The 17631-nt window shown below is 30.4% G+C and overlaps 1 protein-coding gene across 5 annotated transcripts; it reads left to right on the top strand.

Moving 5' to 3' along the window:
• Positions 1-11055: 11055 nt before the first annotated feature.
• LOC141456115 (uncharacterized) lies at positions 11056-16651 on the top strand. Of its 5 annotated transcripts, XM_074131791.1 has the most exons (5): positions 11056-11268; positions 13270-13536; positions 14547-14658; positions 16047-16300; positions 16490-16651. In XM_074131791.1, exons 3-5 carry the CDS (start codon positions 14635-14637, stop codon positions 16581-16583), a joined length of 372 nt encoding a protein of 123 aa, XP_073987892.1. In that variant the 5' UTR covers positions 11056-11268; positions 13270-13536; positions 14547-14634; the 3' UTR covers positions 16584-16651. The 5 variants fall into 5 exon arrangements, with proteins under 5 accessions (XP_073987892.1, XP_073987891.1, XP_073987894.1 ...); XM_074131790.1 differs by lacking the exon at positions 13270-13536; XM_074131793.1 differs by lacking the exons at positions 11056-11268; positions 13270-13536; positions 14547-14658 and adding an exon at positions 15008-15224.
• Positions 16652-17631: the final 980 nt, after the last annotated feature.

Genomic DNA, 17631 nt, shown 5'->3' on the forward strand with positions numbered 1-17631 from the left:
TAAATTGCTAAACATTATTGAGTTTATGAAACTTTGCCCACCCTATTACGCTCAAATATAATACAGTAAAAAAATATAAATTATAAACAGTAAATGTTTTGCTATTTTATAAATTGTTAAAAAAAGTAACAAAAGTATACAAATGTAAAAACTTTAGAGAAAATGTAGTACTAACGTTTTTTGAACAAATTAAAAAAAAAAATTGTCATTAGTATAATGGTAGAACTGTTCAAAATGTTTGTTCGGGTGCTCTCACAATAAACCAGAAAAAAGAAATACCTGTGACCAAAAATCTAAACATTGTAGCCCCACAAAGGAGCTATAAGAGCCATTCAACATTTAGCCCAATTGTTGGTGAAAATTTAAACAAAGAGAAAAAAACGATAAACATGTAATTAACAATTTGTAAAACACATTTGTGCAAATTCTTCTATCTTTCTGTTGATATCTTACAGTGGTTATTTCAACACATAATATGAATTTGTTGCAGCTTTCTTTCTGCACAATTTCCGTTAAATTATAAAAATGGGGGAATTCTTAAAGTAAGGGGACATTATACAAAACGGACACGTATGAGTTGGACCTAATAACAAAATTATTTTCGATTTCAATAAGACACCACAACTGCCGATCGGTTATAGGCTAGGCCCGTAAGCTAAATTGAATTGTGGTGGTACTGGGTTCGTTTTTCGGTCTGAGCCTTAGATTTTAATTATTGATATATACGAGAAATTGATAGTAAAGTGTGTCTGCAAGACACTTCTGTCACAACCTTAAGTTTGATAAAATTGTCCGTTAAAGCCCGCAGGAAAAGGTGGGCATTACGGCATTACTTTACTTTTTTTGTGCTTGCAATAGAAATATTACAATTCCATTTTTCAGTGCTCTAATTAACATATTTAAAATGATATTATTTTTGTAATGTTTGTAGTAGTACATTGGGCAACACAAATTAATATTAAATATAAAAATACTGAAAGGAAGCCTTCCAGTAAGGTTTCTCGTGATCCGAACCCTTTTATGGCTTTAAAAGTCATGCCTCGAGAGGCATTAAAAGAATGGGTGGCAGCAAGTCCAGAAACACTATGCCAGAGACAGGCTAAAATGTTCTTTAATAGCTGTAACATATTAACAAAGTCTTCCGGCCATTCGAAAGATTGAAGCCTCTAAACGTGCTTTTAGATCAACGAACTCATGCGTAATAACATAAGCTTGGCGTAGATAGCCTGCTTAGGTTTTTTTCATGTAGCCGTACTGTGTTAATGCGAAGGACATAGCCATAACTTCATGTCGGAGTTTGAATCTAAACACTTACCATATTAAAAGCTTTCAATGCTTTATGATACAGTGTAGCTTTGAAGTGACCCATAGCTTCTTCCACAAATATCCTTCTCATAGCTTCTTTTTGTTTTTTTGCTTTATCAGCAGCTTTTTTCTTCTTCTTCTTCTCATCGCCAAATCCTGGGAACAAGAATAATTTTAATACATTTAATTTTTGTTAAGTCGTGATTATAGTAACTGGTTTTTGTTTAGAAATTATTGATATTGTTTTTCTTTCTATTGTGGTCTTAATCTGTGATGCAGATTTTTGAAAGCCAGTTTTTCCAAAAATAAATAAGAGTTTTTATTTTATGTAAAGATTTCTGAATGTATTTTTTAGTTTTTGTTTAATGCTGTTCAAAACACCTTTCTTAAAACTTATGCCATAGTAGAGTTTAGACATACGACTCACAGGACGATGAATTGAGGTAAAAAAAATCTGAGGTAATCAAATTTTCTTTTATCTATAGTAGAATTTTTAAAAAAACGGGCAAAATAATAAGATAATATTCGTTAGTAATGTAACTCTTCTAGATGAATCTTATTTATACCAAATGAGCCGTTCACTGCACAACTCGATTAACTTCACAAAACAAAAAGTGAAGAATTGCGATGAAGTAATGCATATTATTTTTTAAAATTCCGTTTATAATATAAATTCCATTAAATTTACAGTTATCATTCAGCGCCTGATATTGAATTTGAGTGGAATTATTGCAACGATTTAAATTAGAGCAGGAGTTATTTAAAATGGCTTCTGAAATGAATATTTTTTTATTCAAGGGCCAAACATTCTTTGTCGTTTAATAGTGATAATCTTTATTATTTAGGCAATTTATTATAAACATAAAAAGCTACAACTGAACCAACTGCTTTGACATTTAAATTTAGGATATTTCAAAAAGTAGAGTAAATCGATTTGTGTAGTGAAGGGCTCATAAGTGTAATGTAAGAGACATAATTAAGTATTGCTTAACCTATGTAGCTCTCCTTCAGAACTGTACCTAAAGAAGCATACATATTCCGAAGAAAATGATTAAAATAATTACAATAAATCGATGTACGTGAATGAAATTAGCGTATTATTTTAAAACATTTTGAAAGTTAATTAAAGTTATGAGAAAATTTAAAAATACAAAATGCAATAGGAGAAGGTGAGAAAAGTTAAATTTGATTTTTAATTTTCATTTTTATTAAGCAAAATCTATGTTCGAAGAAATTATAAACTAAAAAAAAATCTCAGTGAGATAAAGTTCCAGCAATATCTCCCTCCAGGGCTGTCTAATCATGGTTATTCAGGTTCACGTTAACATTCTCTCTTATAGTATAGAGAATCAATATAATTTAAGACGTGAATATCCTGCTTCGATACAGCAAATAAATTAAAAATTCTGATATCCCATAATCAAAATATTAACGAACCATTTATGTTCACCGCATAGGCTAAATTATTAGATTACGACACTATGTATATCAGTCAAATAATTTAGTCTTTATTACAGTTCTCAGATGTACATTCTGATTTCGTTTAACACGCGATGTAAATAATTCATGCTATAGTAATTTTTATTAGGAATTTATTTAATTCTCTAAATGTTCAAGTATAAATAAATGTAAACATACGGTTGTAATTATGAAGTATATTTAAAAAATTTGTCTAATCTTCATTTTATTTAAAGTTTTTTTTATGGTTTCTTTTTTACTTATCGTAGGTAATCTCAAGGGAAACAGACCATCTCAAATGTCATCGAAATTACAAATTATGAGGGATTCTGTTAACGAAACTAAATATATATATATATATATATATATATAATATATAAAGATTTATCGCCCAAGTTCTAGCTTTTACTGAATGTTGGCTTCATTTGAAACAAGAAGATAAGGCATTGAATAGATGGTCCATGAATGCTAAAAAAAAAGTCGCTCAACTGTTCACTCTTCGAAGAAGCAACTGTCTTAATTCTGTCTATATTGTAAATTACAATAGTTTGGCAGTCCAAGTTTTTTTTCACGAACGTTTTCCAGAAGTTAGGGCGATTTTTACAGTATTCGCTAGTTACTGTAATACTCTTTGAAATTGATTAATTAAAAAAACTGTTGCATTCTTTTACATCAGCCATGATATTACTTGCAGGTAAAATTGATTTTGTTTGTTTGTTACAGAGCTAGCAGTTTCTACCACTTAGATTGCTTTTCGTTCAGTAAACTAGGTTTAGTAAGTAAACTATGTCCAGTACTACTCTGTTACATACACTTTTAATTGTCCGCAAGTCCACCTTCTATATGTTTCAGCTATATAAAGGCCTTCTTTAAATAGATCACCTTCAAGAAAAGTACGACAAACTTTGTACCCGCCAATTTCTACTCTGTTGAAAATGAAGAAGCAGGCAGTTTATGAATTATTTCATAAACTAGGTAAATTTCCTTTGTTTTTGAAACAAAGAATTTTAAGGTGGTACGATATTCCATTGTATCCTTTTCAGCGAAATATGTCTACTTAAAAAAAATCATTTTTTCAGCACTCGTGATGACCACTGACATCCGTTATTCCACCTCGGGTGTAGGACCTATCTTACATATGAATTTAATGAAATCCATTCTACAGATAATAATTGACTGAATAGGGACATAAGATGGTTGCTAGATAAATTTTCTTAATACAGGGACCACTATTAAATAAATAACATTTTCAAGGTAATGTTTTAAATTAGAACATGCTAGGTTTTGGTATTGTTTCCGTAAATATCATTATTGCTGTCTTAATGGAAAGGGCAAGCCTGAGATATTATAATGTTTATGTTTATATTTTTTTATGAAAGCCATTTAATGAATGCGTTGAAAGATTTTGTTTCGTTAGTGCTACCAGTCACGAGATTCTATCCACGACATAAAATATACTACATGTCCTGCTGCAGTAATAAACACCCATCGCATAAAACTAAACTTCTATAACAATTATCATCGTAACCTCTTTTGAAAGATAATATTTTTTCCAATTATTTAAATTAAGTAATATAAAGGAAAAATTTTGCTTGAATCTTAAACGTTTTAATAAAAAGAGCGGACTGGATCAACTTTGTCAAAAGATGTCATAGTAACCAATAACATTTTAACAAGAATATTAAATAATTCGTGATCACGAAAGAACTACTGAACCAGTTAAAATGTAAATGTAATTTTTCTTCTGTCACAATGAAAGCTCTTGCAAAATATTAACTTAAATATCTAAATACATTATTATCTATCGCACTTATTAGTATTATTTCTTTTTCGATACGGTGGCGTGTTCTGAATTTCGTCTAAAAGCATGTAATGGAATAGTTTAATTAAATACATTTAATGAATTATATAATTCTTCCGAATCGATTGTTTTACCGTCTTGATATGGATGATCGAATCAAGTTCATTTTTAAAACGACAAATTTTTCACGTTAGTTGCAAATTTAGAAAAGTTTCTCAAATATTTGAAGTTCGATTATGTCTTTTATCCATAATTTTCTATAAAGGACACCACAATTTTATTAATCTGCCCGCTGTATCCAGCAAGAAGATGAAAATCATTCGTATGAATTATAGCGAGGGATACCTAATTCTCAAACTATACCATATTTATTAAAATCTCGTCAACTGTTAAGTTTTCTATTTTGAGCTAGTGAAACATAAACTTACACCTATAGACCATTTTATATAAACCAATTTCTTGGATTAGTAGCCTTATAAATCGCTCGTCCGGTGATAAAAAATATTAGGGGCGATTGCAATCCTTTCACTGCTTAGTAAGAGTAGTAAACAATCGTTATTTTCGCATCAGTGGTAGTGGTTGCTTCGTAGCAGGAAATTTCGGAGATATTAGGCTCCAAAACAAGAGGGAAAGGAAATGCTTGAACGAGGAAACAGAAGAGAGCAATATAGACTGTGGGCAAAACAGTAGCACTAGCCCCTGGGATTGGTCTCCCTCCTTAAATGACTTTTATCACGCCATAAAACTAATACTTCTTTTACCAGTAAACCGATAATCAGTGAATAAGTTTAATTTATGGCATTATATAAGGAGTTACAATTGTATATAAGAAGCCAGATAGTCAAAAGGAAAAAATCTTATATAAATGTGAACAAAAGTTTCTCTTTGCAATTGCTTCAAAGCTTATATCCACGTTTTCTTTTAACTAAAGAAATGAATGTGCATTTGCCATAAATGTAACTGCAAAAGGTTATATCTGATACTGTCTACATTATATTAACGAGTTACCCACTGAGTTCTTCTCTCTCTGAACTTGCTCAAACCCTACAAAATCAGATTAAACCTACAGATTTCGGAAAAATGTCTTTTCATGGGGGAAAATAGAAAAACTTAAAAACTATAGAGCTAGAGGAGAATAGTTAACTTCATTAGTTCGACGTTTCAAATACTTGTTTCTGTTCTTCTGAGAATCTGGGAAACTACTATAAACGCTCATTAAAGTCCCAAAAGTCTTTTAAATTTTTGTACATATGTTTTTAATACCTCTTAAGAATTATGAAAACATTTTTTAAAGGCGAATATTAAAGCAATTTGACAGTCCCATTAACAGTGAAAATAATCAGTTCAGTAAGACAGGGAGGAAAAAAAAAAATACATAAATAAATACATTATTACTTTTTTTAAATGTTTCTATCTGCCCGAAATAGCCAGGTGAAAAGAAAATATAAATAAAGTCAGATACCAGCTGATTTTTTTTAACTTTAACACTGTGTTATTAACACTGCACTATGTGCAGGAGAAATGTCTCGGAAATACGCAAGAACTGCTAGCCTTTTCAAAATAAGAGGAGAGCTACTCAAACTAAATTACAAGCCTATCGGCCAGTATGAAAATTTCTTTGTAAATATTAGAAGATAAAACCAAGAAAAGAATCTCGTGAACTAATTAATCTGCGTTGTTGGAAAAGATTACTTATAAACGAAGATTTGCTGTTTAAATTTAAAGAAAATTTGGGAATTTCAATTTTTATAGAAAAAGAGAAAAAAATGGACAAAGTTGGGTTACGTTTTTTCGTGCAGTTTTTGGACAAACTAAAACTCTTATTCAACTGTCCTACCGAATAAATAAAAAGTTAATAATCTTTCTTATCTAAATATTCAATTCAACTTAACTAAGTTATGTTTTCCAGTGATTTCTTGTTTAATAGCGATAAATATATCTAAATTAATAAAAAGCTATTTTTTGTCTTTCTTAAAAGAAAGTCTCTCATTTTTTCATTAAAAAGTTCATTATAAAAAATGAAAATAGAAAAACATTATTCCTACAGAAAGTCCAACTTCCTCCTTCAACATTAAAAAAGAAAAACTTAATGGATAAAAAAAAAATTAGTTACATAAGCTTTGCATGTTATAATGCGATTAAGTGTTTAAAACATCTTGAAAACAATAAATCTTCAAAGTAAACTGTTTAGTTAGATTTCGAATGAATTGAAAATAGTTCCAACTTTAATGAAGTCAATCACGAATAAATCACATAAATTTCTAAATTTACCTATATATATTTTTTGTTTTAAGTTTTTAATGTTTTTTAATGATTATTCCTAAAATATACTTTTTGTTATTTTTAAAATAGGAAAGAAATTTTTTTATGAAACTTACTGCTGTGATATCAGAAATAAATCAAAATGGTTAAAGAAGATAAGATAAAGTGATGTCTGATTCCGTAAGACTAGAATAAGAGCTTCCAGAATGGTCTAAACAAGTTGGTAGAGTAGAGAATGCAGAAAAAATATTTGAAATAATTGATAGGTATAAGGTTGTAACAAAATGCATTGTATTTGTTCTTTCACTTAGTGATGGAACGTTCAAAAAGTGATGCATTCAAGGTGCTTTCCAAAGGGCGAGCTTTCGCATATTCAGCACAACCGGATAGAGCCCATGCTAATTGAATTATTCTCTTTAGACAACAGAAATAAATATGTAGAAGTACATAATAATACTGTGAAAATGCATGATCACAAACTTCGCGTCAGAATGTTCCAAAAATTAATGAGCTACATCTTGAATTTCTTTCACACCCAGCTTATAGCGCAGATCTTGCAACCTATAGAACTACCTTATTCTGATTCATGTTCATTTTTTACAGGTTTTAAATTTTACTATGGAAAAGAAGATGACTCGTTAGATTGAATTGTTTGTTTCCAAAGAACTTCATTGTATCGAGGAGAGGTTGAATTACTGGCATAAAGATGATTTGAAATGAATAATAACAATGGATTATTTATTCTTCGAGGGATAAAGTAAGTCTTTTTTTTTAAATAATATAATGCTATGAAAAAAGACAACAATTCTAAGCATAGGACTGCCTTTACTCTTGCTTGTATTGATACTGGTATCTAGCTAAATTTTCAAAGCCAATGAATTAGTAAAATCCTAATAAACGTTCCACAAAAGAGAAAAAAAGTGCGGCCTTCCTTTACACTGTCAATCTTGCGAGGGAAACCTAAGAAATTATGTTTGAAATAGAAGTTAAAGCCTTATTCTTGGACATTTTTAATGTCCTAAAATCGTTTACATTTCTCCAAACTAGGAAACCTAATATTCAAATTCGCATTTACACGCAATTTTCTTTAAATTCAGATTAAATTCCTTTAAATTATAGGGTCTCTTATATGCCCAATGAATAGGTAATTTAGTGATATGCTAGGTGCTTTACACAGATAGATTATGAGTACAGTATATACCAAAAAGTAAATTTTAGTGACAATATATTCTAACCCATCTTTGTTTCCAAACATTATTCCAAAAAACAATGTTCTGTGGTCATTGAATCCGAAAAATTAGTTTTGGTAAAGTGGTCCGTCCAGATGAGGACACTTTAGGCTCAAAGACAAAAAAATCGCTGGTAGCCCTAATTTTAAATTTCGTTTGGATATAACCTGTATAAGACTTGGTAGGAACTCAGCGATTAAAATCGTTCAAATGAAAGTTACCTCAATTTGAAAGTATTTTCCAGCTTTTAGAGAAAAACTTTTACAATCATTGCAGATATTTCAATCGATAATTTATATCAAACATTTTTTTAAAGAATAATTTTTATGGTAATTTATAGTTCTGACAATTTTACAGTATTAACGAGAATTAAACTAGCAATTGAAATTGAGTTTAATGAAAATGCAATAGCTTCAAGAAGAGTTTTCTAGTTTTCCCAATTTTCTCGAAATTCACTTCCAGTTTTTTTTATTGATTTTAAGATTTTTTTTGAGGAAGGGTATTTAATATCTCTAAAGTGTCTTTTCTGTGCTTTTACGGTATTGCGTCTTGTACTGAATTAGTGAGAATTTAAATGAAGTGTGGGAAATTCCGAGTTTTCAGAAAATACTTTCATTTACCAATCAGATTGTGATTAAAGTCGTGTTCAAGTGTTCACACCATTTTTTTTCTCTCGGTGTAAAAGAGAACTAAAAATTGTGATTTTGGAAAAAAATAAAAAATGTTTATAGAGATTAAAAAAAGCAACTATACCTGTACTAGGCTGGACCCGTCTTCTGAGGATATCCTCAATTTTAAAAGGTTCAGGTGATTCTGCCGTCAGGATTGTTGACTTTTAGTACCAGCACTCGAAGGATTACAGTTCGTAACTGATTGTGATTCAAACAGCTAATATGAATATGGAAGATCTGACGGGCAAGTCCCTCTTACCTCCCTCTCTTTTTTATGGGGAAGGAAAGGACACATGCGCCTCCAACGGAGGTAAACCCCTATTACCAAAGTTTTTCATGTCAATGTTCAATATATTTAATTTATTCTTTCACATCATTCATATATACTGCTAGCTATTTTATTGTTTTTTAGATAAGATACCCCAAAAATAGGTACTAAAACTCACGAAAGTGGGCAGTACTTACAAACTACCATGCCTGCAATGTGAAGGCAAGCAAGAATTTAATAAAATAGTAAAGTTTATTGAGTGCATGATCGTAACAATTTTGATTGCAGCAGAGGTATTTTATTTTGGAGAATAACAAAACTGTTATAGAAAAACAAAAAGGGCAATGGAGTACATACGAAATATTTTATGTATAAACAAAGAACTAGCGGTTTTGGAAACCCTGAAGAATGAGATAATGTACAGAAGCTGAGGGAATAAACGTAGAGAAATACTACAGTATAAAAGCGAATCAACTTTAACATTCAATTTTTTTTCGCGCACAGCACGTTGTGCACCGCTTGATATCTGAAAAAACAATTCCTGCTTCAAGACCCTTAATTTTCGATTCACGAAAGATTTATTGCCATGAAAAGTTGTTTTATTTTATAATTTACTAAACAACTATCAGGTTTATTCAGTATTTATTTATTTATTTACAGTTTAAATTAAAGTACTTTACTAAATATTAACAAATTCTAATGATTTCAGATTTAATTTGTTTGTAATTTTCTTTAGTGACTAGTAATTGAAAAATCGGTTATTTAAAAAACGTTTCCATTCGACCATGAGAGTATTAAATAATAATAATAATAATAACAATAACAATATTTATTTACAGAACTATACATATGCACACAAAATTGAAAGAATACAGAAATTGAGATTTCAAGCTTAGCGCCTGGTATTAAATAAATCAAAATCAGAAGATAGATGATTAGCTTAACACATAATATTCTTGGTAAAGAACAGAATGTACGATATTTTGTACTACGGCACATTTTAGAAAACATTTATTTTTTCTTGTATTGTTTGTTGGCACATGAAAATCTAACAGTGATAAACAGTTCAGGGCAGGTAATATTATTATTATTATTTAGAATTTTGAAAATAAAAATTAAGTCTATAGCTTTTCTACAAAACTGTAAAGTATTCAAGCCAGCCAATTCCATTATATCATCATAATGGTGCGTCCGAATGGTTTTTGTTTCCCTATACCAGAAAAGTCTGAGGATTTTTCTAAATAGTATTTGTAGAACTCCTTTGTAGTATGTAAATAGTTAGCGGCCAATACCCCTGTGAGCTAGAGCAAAAACTAATGAATTCTGGCAAGAATTCACAAAGAAAGAGAAGAGCTAGAATGTATTGTTAAATGTCACTTTCTCTTTCTTAATATTTCACTTTTTTGGAATTGTTTCAAGAACTAGGCATATTCATTGTACTTGAGTGGATCCTGTAACCTTTATTTGGAACATTTTTTCTTGGAAACTACGGGAAACGGATGGATACGCTTCCGTTCTGTGGTATCGTTTGAGTATAATGTACCAGGGTCTTATGAGTGATGAAAGAAGATTGAAAACGTTGCTAAAAATCCATAACTAAAAGTACACTTTACTGAAATGATTTTTCACGTTTCTGACCATTCTTTAAAAATTCTTTTAACGATTTTCTTTAAATTAGGTTTATGAATTACACTAATGCAGATGATCAATAACTTTCTTTTGAATAATTTTTGCTGGAATAATTTATTTTAGAGCATTCCAAGGGATATGATCAGTTAGTTCCCTCTAAAATGTCATAAGGTAATATGCAGTTTTACAATCAGTATAATGTTAGTAAGAATTAAATTTTTCTTAAAATTCGGAGTTTAAAGTAATGCATAAATTAGAAACTTGAGAATTTTGGCAAGAGAAAGTCGTATTGATGTTCATAGCAAATTTTTTGTTTTTGTAAGTTTGCTAAACAAGATTGTCTTTAAATGGAACTATTTCCCTTTATGTTTTCAAGTTATTTTATTATAAAATCTTGGAACACATGTTTTTTAACATTGATGTCTGATTTGTTAATGATTCTTCCTTCACCTATTTATTATAAAAACAAGGCATGTACAAGTAACTTTCATGTTTATTTTATTGAGATAGCAGAAGTTTAGAAAATAAGAATCTCTCTTTGCCAGTACATATAAATAAGAAAGCATTATACAATACCCTGCCAAGTTCGTGTTCGTCGGTTGACAAGTTTAATTCTACAATTTGCTTTTAAGTTTATTAGTAAAGGTACGTATATTACAGCATTCAAAAATTTTTCTTTATTTAAAAATTTGGTTAACAATAACACAAGAACTACCGTGTTATTTGATGTGTATTTTATTGAAACTTAAACTTTTACTTAGAAGAAAGCCTGCTTCAGTATTACATGTGTACACTTAAGTAATTTTATGCGACTGAAGAAAGCGTGTCGTTAGTTTCCCTAGAAAGCCCTAAAATCAATCTTCCCTAAATAAGTATTTTGGTATCACTCGCACGACTTTTTTTACTAAAATTATCAAACAATGAACTTCATAAAACTTGTTTGTTCTTACAAACATTACGCAGTTTGTAGAACCGTATATATTACGCAAAAACTAAAATTTTAGAGTAACCTACCCACATTCCTATTTTTCAAATAATTTAAAAATCCTTTCAGGAAGGCGGTAATATCAAGAGATTTTTTTTTTTAATTCAAAATAGGATTTTTTGCTATAAATTGTTCCTTTCTAAGCACAATTTAACTGAAATGATCGACTCATAAATCTGTAATAGCACTTTAGAAGAAGGATCTGCCCTTCCCTTTATTCCAAAAACAAATGGTAAAATTATCAATAAAAAATAGCTCTTCAAGTTAAGAAGAATAGGCTTCTTACAGTTTCAAAGAAAATTATTTTTGTAAATGTAGAGTAAACTTTGTGAAGTCTACAAGAATTTAAGCAATACCCTTAACCAGGAGTATCAAACTCAATTAAAACACGGGCTAATTAGTGCTACAGGTAAGATTCACGAGGACCACATCACATTCACAAATTTTGTTGAATTTATATTTTGAAGTGAGGATTCAAGAATATGGATAGGATAGTTAAAACACTATATCACTTTTGATCAAAACCTATCCTGGAAAAACCATGTTTGCCAAATCTCTCGTCGTTCCATCCATATCCTTAAGCAGTTTAATAGTTCCCGTCACCTTTTTCCAATTAAGACCCGGCAACTCCTTGTTTCCTCTCTTATATTCCCCCATTTCGACTATGGTGGTTTAGTGTATGGCGGTCTTTCTGGTGATATTGAAGCTAAGCTCATGAACTGCTTCATAAGATTTATTTTCAGCATTTCCAGAGACTCTCGCATTTCGCACTGCTACGATGAGTTGAAGTGGCTTTTTCCTGACTATCGCCGCCAATATTTTTTGGCTTCTTTCCTTTTTCAAGTCATCCAGTCTCAAAGGCCTTCCTATATTTTTCAACTCCTTAAGTTTAAATCCTCCATCCATTCCCGTAACACTAGATCTCGCTCATCTGATCTCTATATTCCCTCTCACCGTACCTCATCCTTTGTCAAGTCCTTCCTAATACGTGCTACCTCTCTCTGGAACTCCTTGCCATCATCTGTCCGCCATGCTCCTACCCTATCTGTCTTTAAATCCCGTCTATTCAGTTATCTCCTTTCTATTCAGCTTCCTCCGAAATTCTAATTGTTTTAATTTATTTCCTTAATTTCTGCTGTTATTTTTATTTTCACTTTTTGTAAATACTTATTTATTTATTTTCTGTTTAATCACAGGCCAAACTGTTAAGGCCTCTATTTGTTCCTGTATTTATTCTTAGGAGACAATTGTCCCAGAATAATAAATTCCTTTTCTATTTCTATTTCTATATAATTGTATTTATTGTATAAAACGAAAATTATTATTTTTTTTACCCGAAACAGGCCAGCGCTTTCCTCGTACATGTTTTGCTATAATCTGGATTCAAAGACTGAGAACATAAGAATATATTTTGGGAATTCCTACTTCTTTTTTGTCTTTTAAAACAGAATCATTCTGGAATACTACTTAGAGTGGTAGAGATATCGCTTCCAAATGTCGCTGGAACTGAGTCAGGTGATTTGCCCACAGGTTCAAATAAGACACTGGGCCTCGTTTATACTGTCTTCAGTAGCCAAAGAGTTAATGAAGGAGGGAATTATTTGTTGTCCCTAAGCGATATTTTATTCATAACCATTTTTCCTATTTTCATTTTATTTCAGAACATTGCGGGCCACAAAAAATTACCTCAGGGTCCTCAAGCGGCCCGCGTTCCGCCAGTTTGACACCCCTGCCCTAAACCTATCTTAATTACGGATAACATCATAAATTTATCCTCATCTGAATACGCCACTAATTTGTCTACCATAAAACCAGAATTTTGTCAAATAATGCTCAATGGTGAAAGTGGATTCTCTAGAACTAAAAAATATATTATAATTCAGCGCAACTTGTGCAACTCGCAAAACTCTAGGAGATGATGATGCTGCGTAAGTTAAACCAAAATTTCATACAATAATATTCCACATGAAATGCTCAATGATGAACGCCTACTCAAAAGTAGAAAACAGTGTGACATCAGTGCTTTATTTTTCTGTCATTGATCATTGTGATACGGAAAAGTAAACCGCCCACTACCGTTGAACTCCACCAACCATTATGTTTGTAAAAACTATTGGCCTCCGTTTGGTTTACAAAATTGCTTTAATTTAGTTTATATTATTTTAATTATCTAAATTTGAAAAAATCTCAAAATTCTAGCGTTGACTGACTAGCCAACTAACTATACAATTAATTAATTTTGCTATCTATGAAAGGATTAATATTTTTTTATTTTTCAGATATGATAAATATTTTTATATATTTGTATTTTTAATAAAATACATGGATTTTCTATTAGCTCAGTTTCCTATTTCGATTTACAAGATACTCTGAGGAATCGAGCTTCTGAATCGTTGAAATAGATATATTAGTGATAGATTTGGAACAGAATTTTAGCGATTTCTAATCTGTTATAGAAACCACATATGCTTCCCTCTTATGGAAAGAAAATGAAGATTATTAAATTCGTTAGATATAGGACAACTTCTTCTCAAATATTTTTTAGTATAAAGCATATTTATTACATGTATAAGTGCCAAACTTTTACTAAAGCTTCTAATGATATGTTTTAAATAATGAATCCATTTGTAGAATAATTTTCAGGATGGCGAATATCTGCTTTATAACATTTTTTTCTTCAGAAGGTTCATAGTTCATTAGTGAAAAAAGAGTGCAGTTTTCAATTGGCATTCATAATGGTGGAAATGACTTGTTAAATGAATATTAAAAAAACTTATTAAAGTAATAAATATTAAAAGCTAAACTTTGCCAGAAGTAATCTAATAAAATTTGAAGACTTGTTACTCAAGGTTTTTTAAAAGAGGGGATCGAGTCTGTCAAGAATCAGATGCTCGATATGTATCATACGAAAGATTTACGATTATTATTGTTCTTTCAGGTGAAGTGATCACGCACAGTTCTCTTTATGATTTCCAGAAATAACTAGTTAAAGATTTTATTTTCCCCTGAGATTTCAATTACCAAGGATGAGACTACATTTGCTATTATTTGTAAGAAGCTTTAATTATATATTAATAACTTTTAGATAATTTATTCAAGTGTATAAAAAATTGTCTCTTAACAGCTTATTAAATGTTAATAATTAGAATGATACAATTTCACCATTAGAAATTTAAACTGGATTGTTGCTGAAGTTTTCTACAATTGATTTATTAAGAGTTTGTCAAACATTTATCTGCTAAGCTTACATATGTAGGTTTAATTAAATGTGTTTTTTTAAAAAAAAGATTAGGTCGTATAATTACTCTAGGTGTTTCAGTTATTTAACACAATTAAAATTATCAGTTAGTTTTGAAATTTGAAGCTAATATTACACAAACTTTTGTGACTGAATAAAACGCAGCAGCACTGTCGCTGAGAATTTCTTCATCGTGCCAATTAGTTTATCAATACTGGTTTAGGTTGTTAAGCAATGTAAAGTGAATTTGTGCTGAGACGCTCGTAGAGTTTTGCTTTTTCTTTTGTAGTTTTAAATTAAAATAATGGATAAAAAACGTATGATTGGCTCTGAATCCCCAACATTCATTGCTGTTGGGACTGCTTTTGTTATTGTCGTGTAAGTCATGATAACGCTTCTTTCATTTTATTAAATAGATAACCTCAACAATAGGTTGATAAGAACAGATTAAAGTTCACTGTAGTAATTACTAATTAATCTCTACCATTAAAATGTGCATTTATGTGCAATCTGAAGGTAATGACATCTGACAGCAATTTTAGACAATTTTTCCTTTAATACTCAGGCAACGGTTTTATTTTTAGCACTGTTTATTTGTTGATTTATTGTAGTGATATGATAAAAGGGAACCTTTTAATCAGTTACTTCTTATAAGTCTACTATAATATGTGAATTACCAATGATTTGTTTAGTTGCCCCTTATTATTTGGTCTTATTTCTTTAGGCTATCTATATGCCCAAGATCGTTTGCTTTGTTGACATGCCATTAGAAATTGATTTGTGACTCATCAAATGGCTTACTTACTTGAATAAGAACGTTCTGATAACAACCCAATCAAGTTCTTATAGATCAAATAGAATTTCTGCACATTCGACAGTAAAATCTGTTAGTTCTAAAATATTAATTTGATTGAACTTAGTTTCGTTTATATCTTTAAAGTGCAGAGAGGAAAATTGTATTTTCAATTAAAACATTAACTATGAAAATAATTTTAGATGATTCAATTCACTTAGAATTTAGAATATTGATTGGTAAAGTCAAAATTTGAGTTATTATTTAGGAATTTGTGTTAGTGCAAGTAATACCCTCAAGTCCAAAAATTATTTTTACGTTTACTAATACTCTTCATTCTAAAATAAAAAAAAATTGATATTGCTTTACCTTCGATACGCTAGCAAAATCAAAATTTTATTTTCCAGTGTCAAATACTACTTATGGTGGAAATATACAGCAATCAAGAGAAAGACTTGGTCGGATCTAAAAACGATAAAAAAGGAGCAAGATTGAATTATTGGTTTGAATCTAAAGTGTCTGAACCCGACCGTGGATTCAGCCAGTATAGATCAGAAATGAGGAAGGGCGATACCGTAAATGGGCAGTACGAATACAGTGACGGCTATATGAGGGTCAGGGTGGATTACATTGCTGATCGAGCAGGCTACAGGGTCATCAAGTTCGTACAATTATTTCCTTTCTAGTTAAACTAAAATTACATTGAACTCTGGTCGGAAATCAATTTTAATGATACAATAATTTATTGATTGGTATTTAGCTCGTAAAATTTGAAGGTGTAGGGTAACATGTTCAGATATATCTATTTGTACTTGGTTACTCAAAATATTGAAAGAAATTTAATTTACAGGGAGGAAAGAATTCCAATGGAAACACTGAACGAAACCTCTCATCATCACCAAGGAAGCAAGCAACATGAAAATACTAAAAAAATTTCCATTTAAGCACTTGAGTTACACAAGTTGTGTATATACTGTTTTATATTGTAAATAAATTATTTATTGTAAACAAATGTTTTATTTTAAAATTATTTGTTGTTAAAGGAAAGATATGGAAAATAATGCTTTAAAACATCAGCTTTTCTTCAGTCGATAAGAGTGTTGAATGATTGTCATAATTGGTAAACTTTTGTCCTTGATTGAGATGAAGGGTCGGCATTGAAAATGCCTAGATTTTGATGGCCTTATTACAACGTCAATTTTTTGGCTTTCTGTTCTCGTTTAACAAAAACTTACAATTTAAAAAGGTGCATATGAGGATTGATTTAACGATAAAAGGTACAAAAATCAGAAAGTGTCCAACATTTCATTCATATTTAAGGTTGTTTTTATGTACTTTTACTGCGTTAACTTTTCATTAATATTTTTTAGAAGATGTCACAGACCCTTATGCTGGCCTTTTTTCATCCAATATTTTGTTCAAAAAGCGATTTTATGTGTAGTGAAGTGTAGTGTATGATGAAAATCTATCATGGAAAATCGTAGAAAGTTCAAATTTAAAAGTTCTGTATTGAGCAAGAGACTGCTATGTAGATGCTGCTTTTTGAAACTATCTGCACTTATATCTGGAATCGTGGGGTACTACTTTTCCAATTGTCAGCGAATCCAAATACATAAATTGTAACGAGAGGAATTAGTGAATGCTAACACCAGAATTAATTGGTGTAAACTTTACAGAGCATCAACTAAACTATTTTTAAATATGCTTATTTTATTGTCATGTTAAAAATCTTATAATTTGTTGTATGTGCTCTTATTTTTCAGTAGTCTGGTTGATATTTCTCTGGTCTTCAATAAGAGAGAAACGCTTCAAGAGCTGAAAAAACATTATTTAGTTTTGGTATTCTTTGCTAACTTTGGTTATAGATGGTTTTGAGTAAATTTTGCACACATTAAACAATAAATAAAAGCGCAATATTGAGTAATCTAAGAGATATATAAAGAGTCTCTTTGACTTTGAGCTGAGTGTATGTTAGAAGTGAGGTTTAACAGC

This window comes from Rhodnius prolixus, unplaced genomic scaffold (genome assembly GCF_049639745.1).
Source record: "Rhodnius prolixus isolate KJV_2025 unplaced genomic scaffold, Rpr scaffold_4, whole genome shotgun sequence".
Classification (NCBI taxonomy): Eukaryota; Metazoa; Arthropoda; class Insecta; order Hemiptera; family Reduviidae; genus Rhodnius; species Rhodnius prolixus.

What these genes read in the sequence shown, in the direction of transcription:
- LOC141456115 (XM_074131791.1), top strand. Translation starts at nt 14,635, where the DNA reads ATGAGACTACATTTGCTATTATTT. An exon ending in GACTACATTTGCTATTATTT is followed by an intron (nt 14,659 to 16,046) that starts GTAAGAAGCTTT and finishes TTTATTTTCCAG; the next exon opens with TGTCAAATACTACTTATGGT. An exon ending in GCAGGCTACAGGGTCATCAA is followed by an intron (nt 16,301 to 16,489) that starts GTTCGTACAATT and finishes TTTAATTTACAG; the next exon opens with GGAGGAAAGAATTCCAATGG.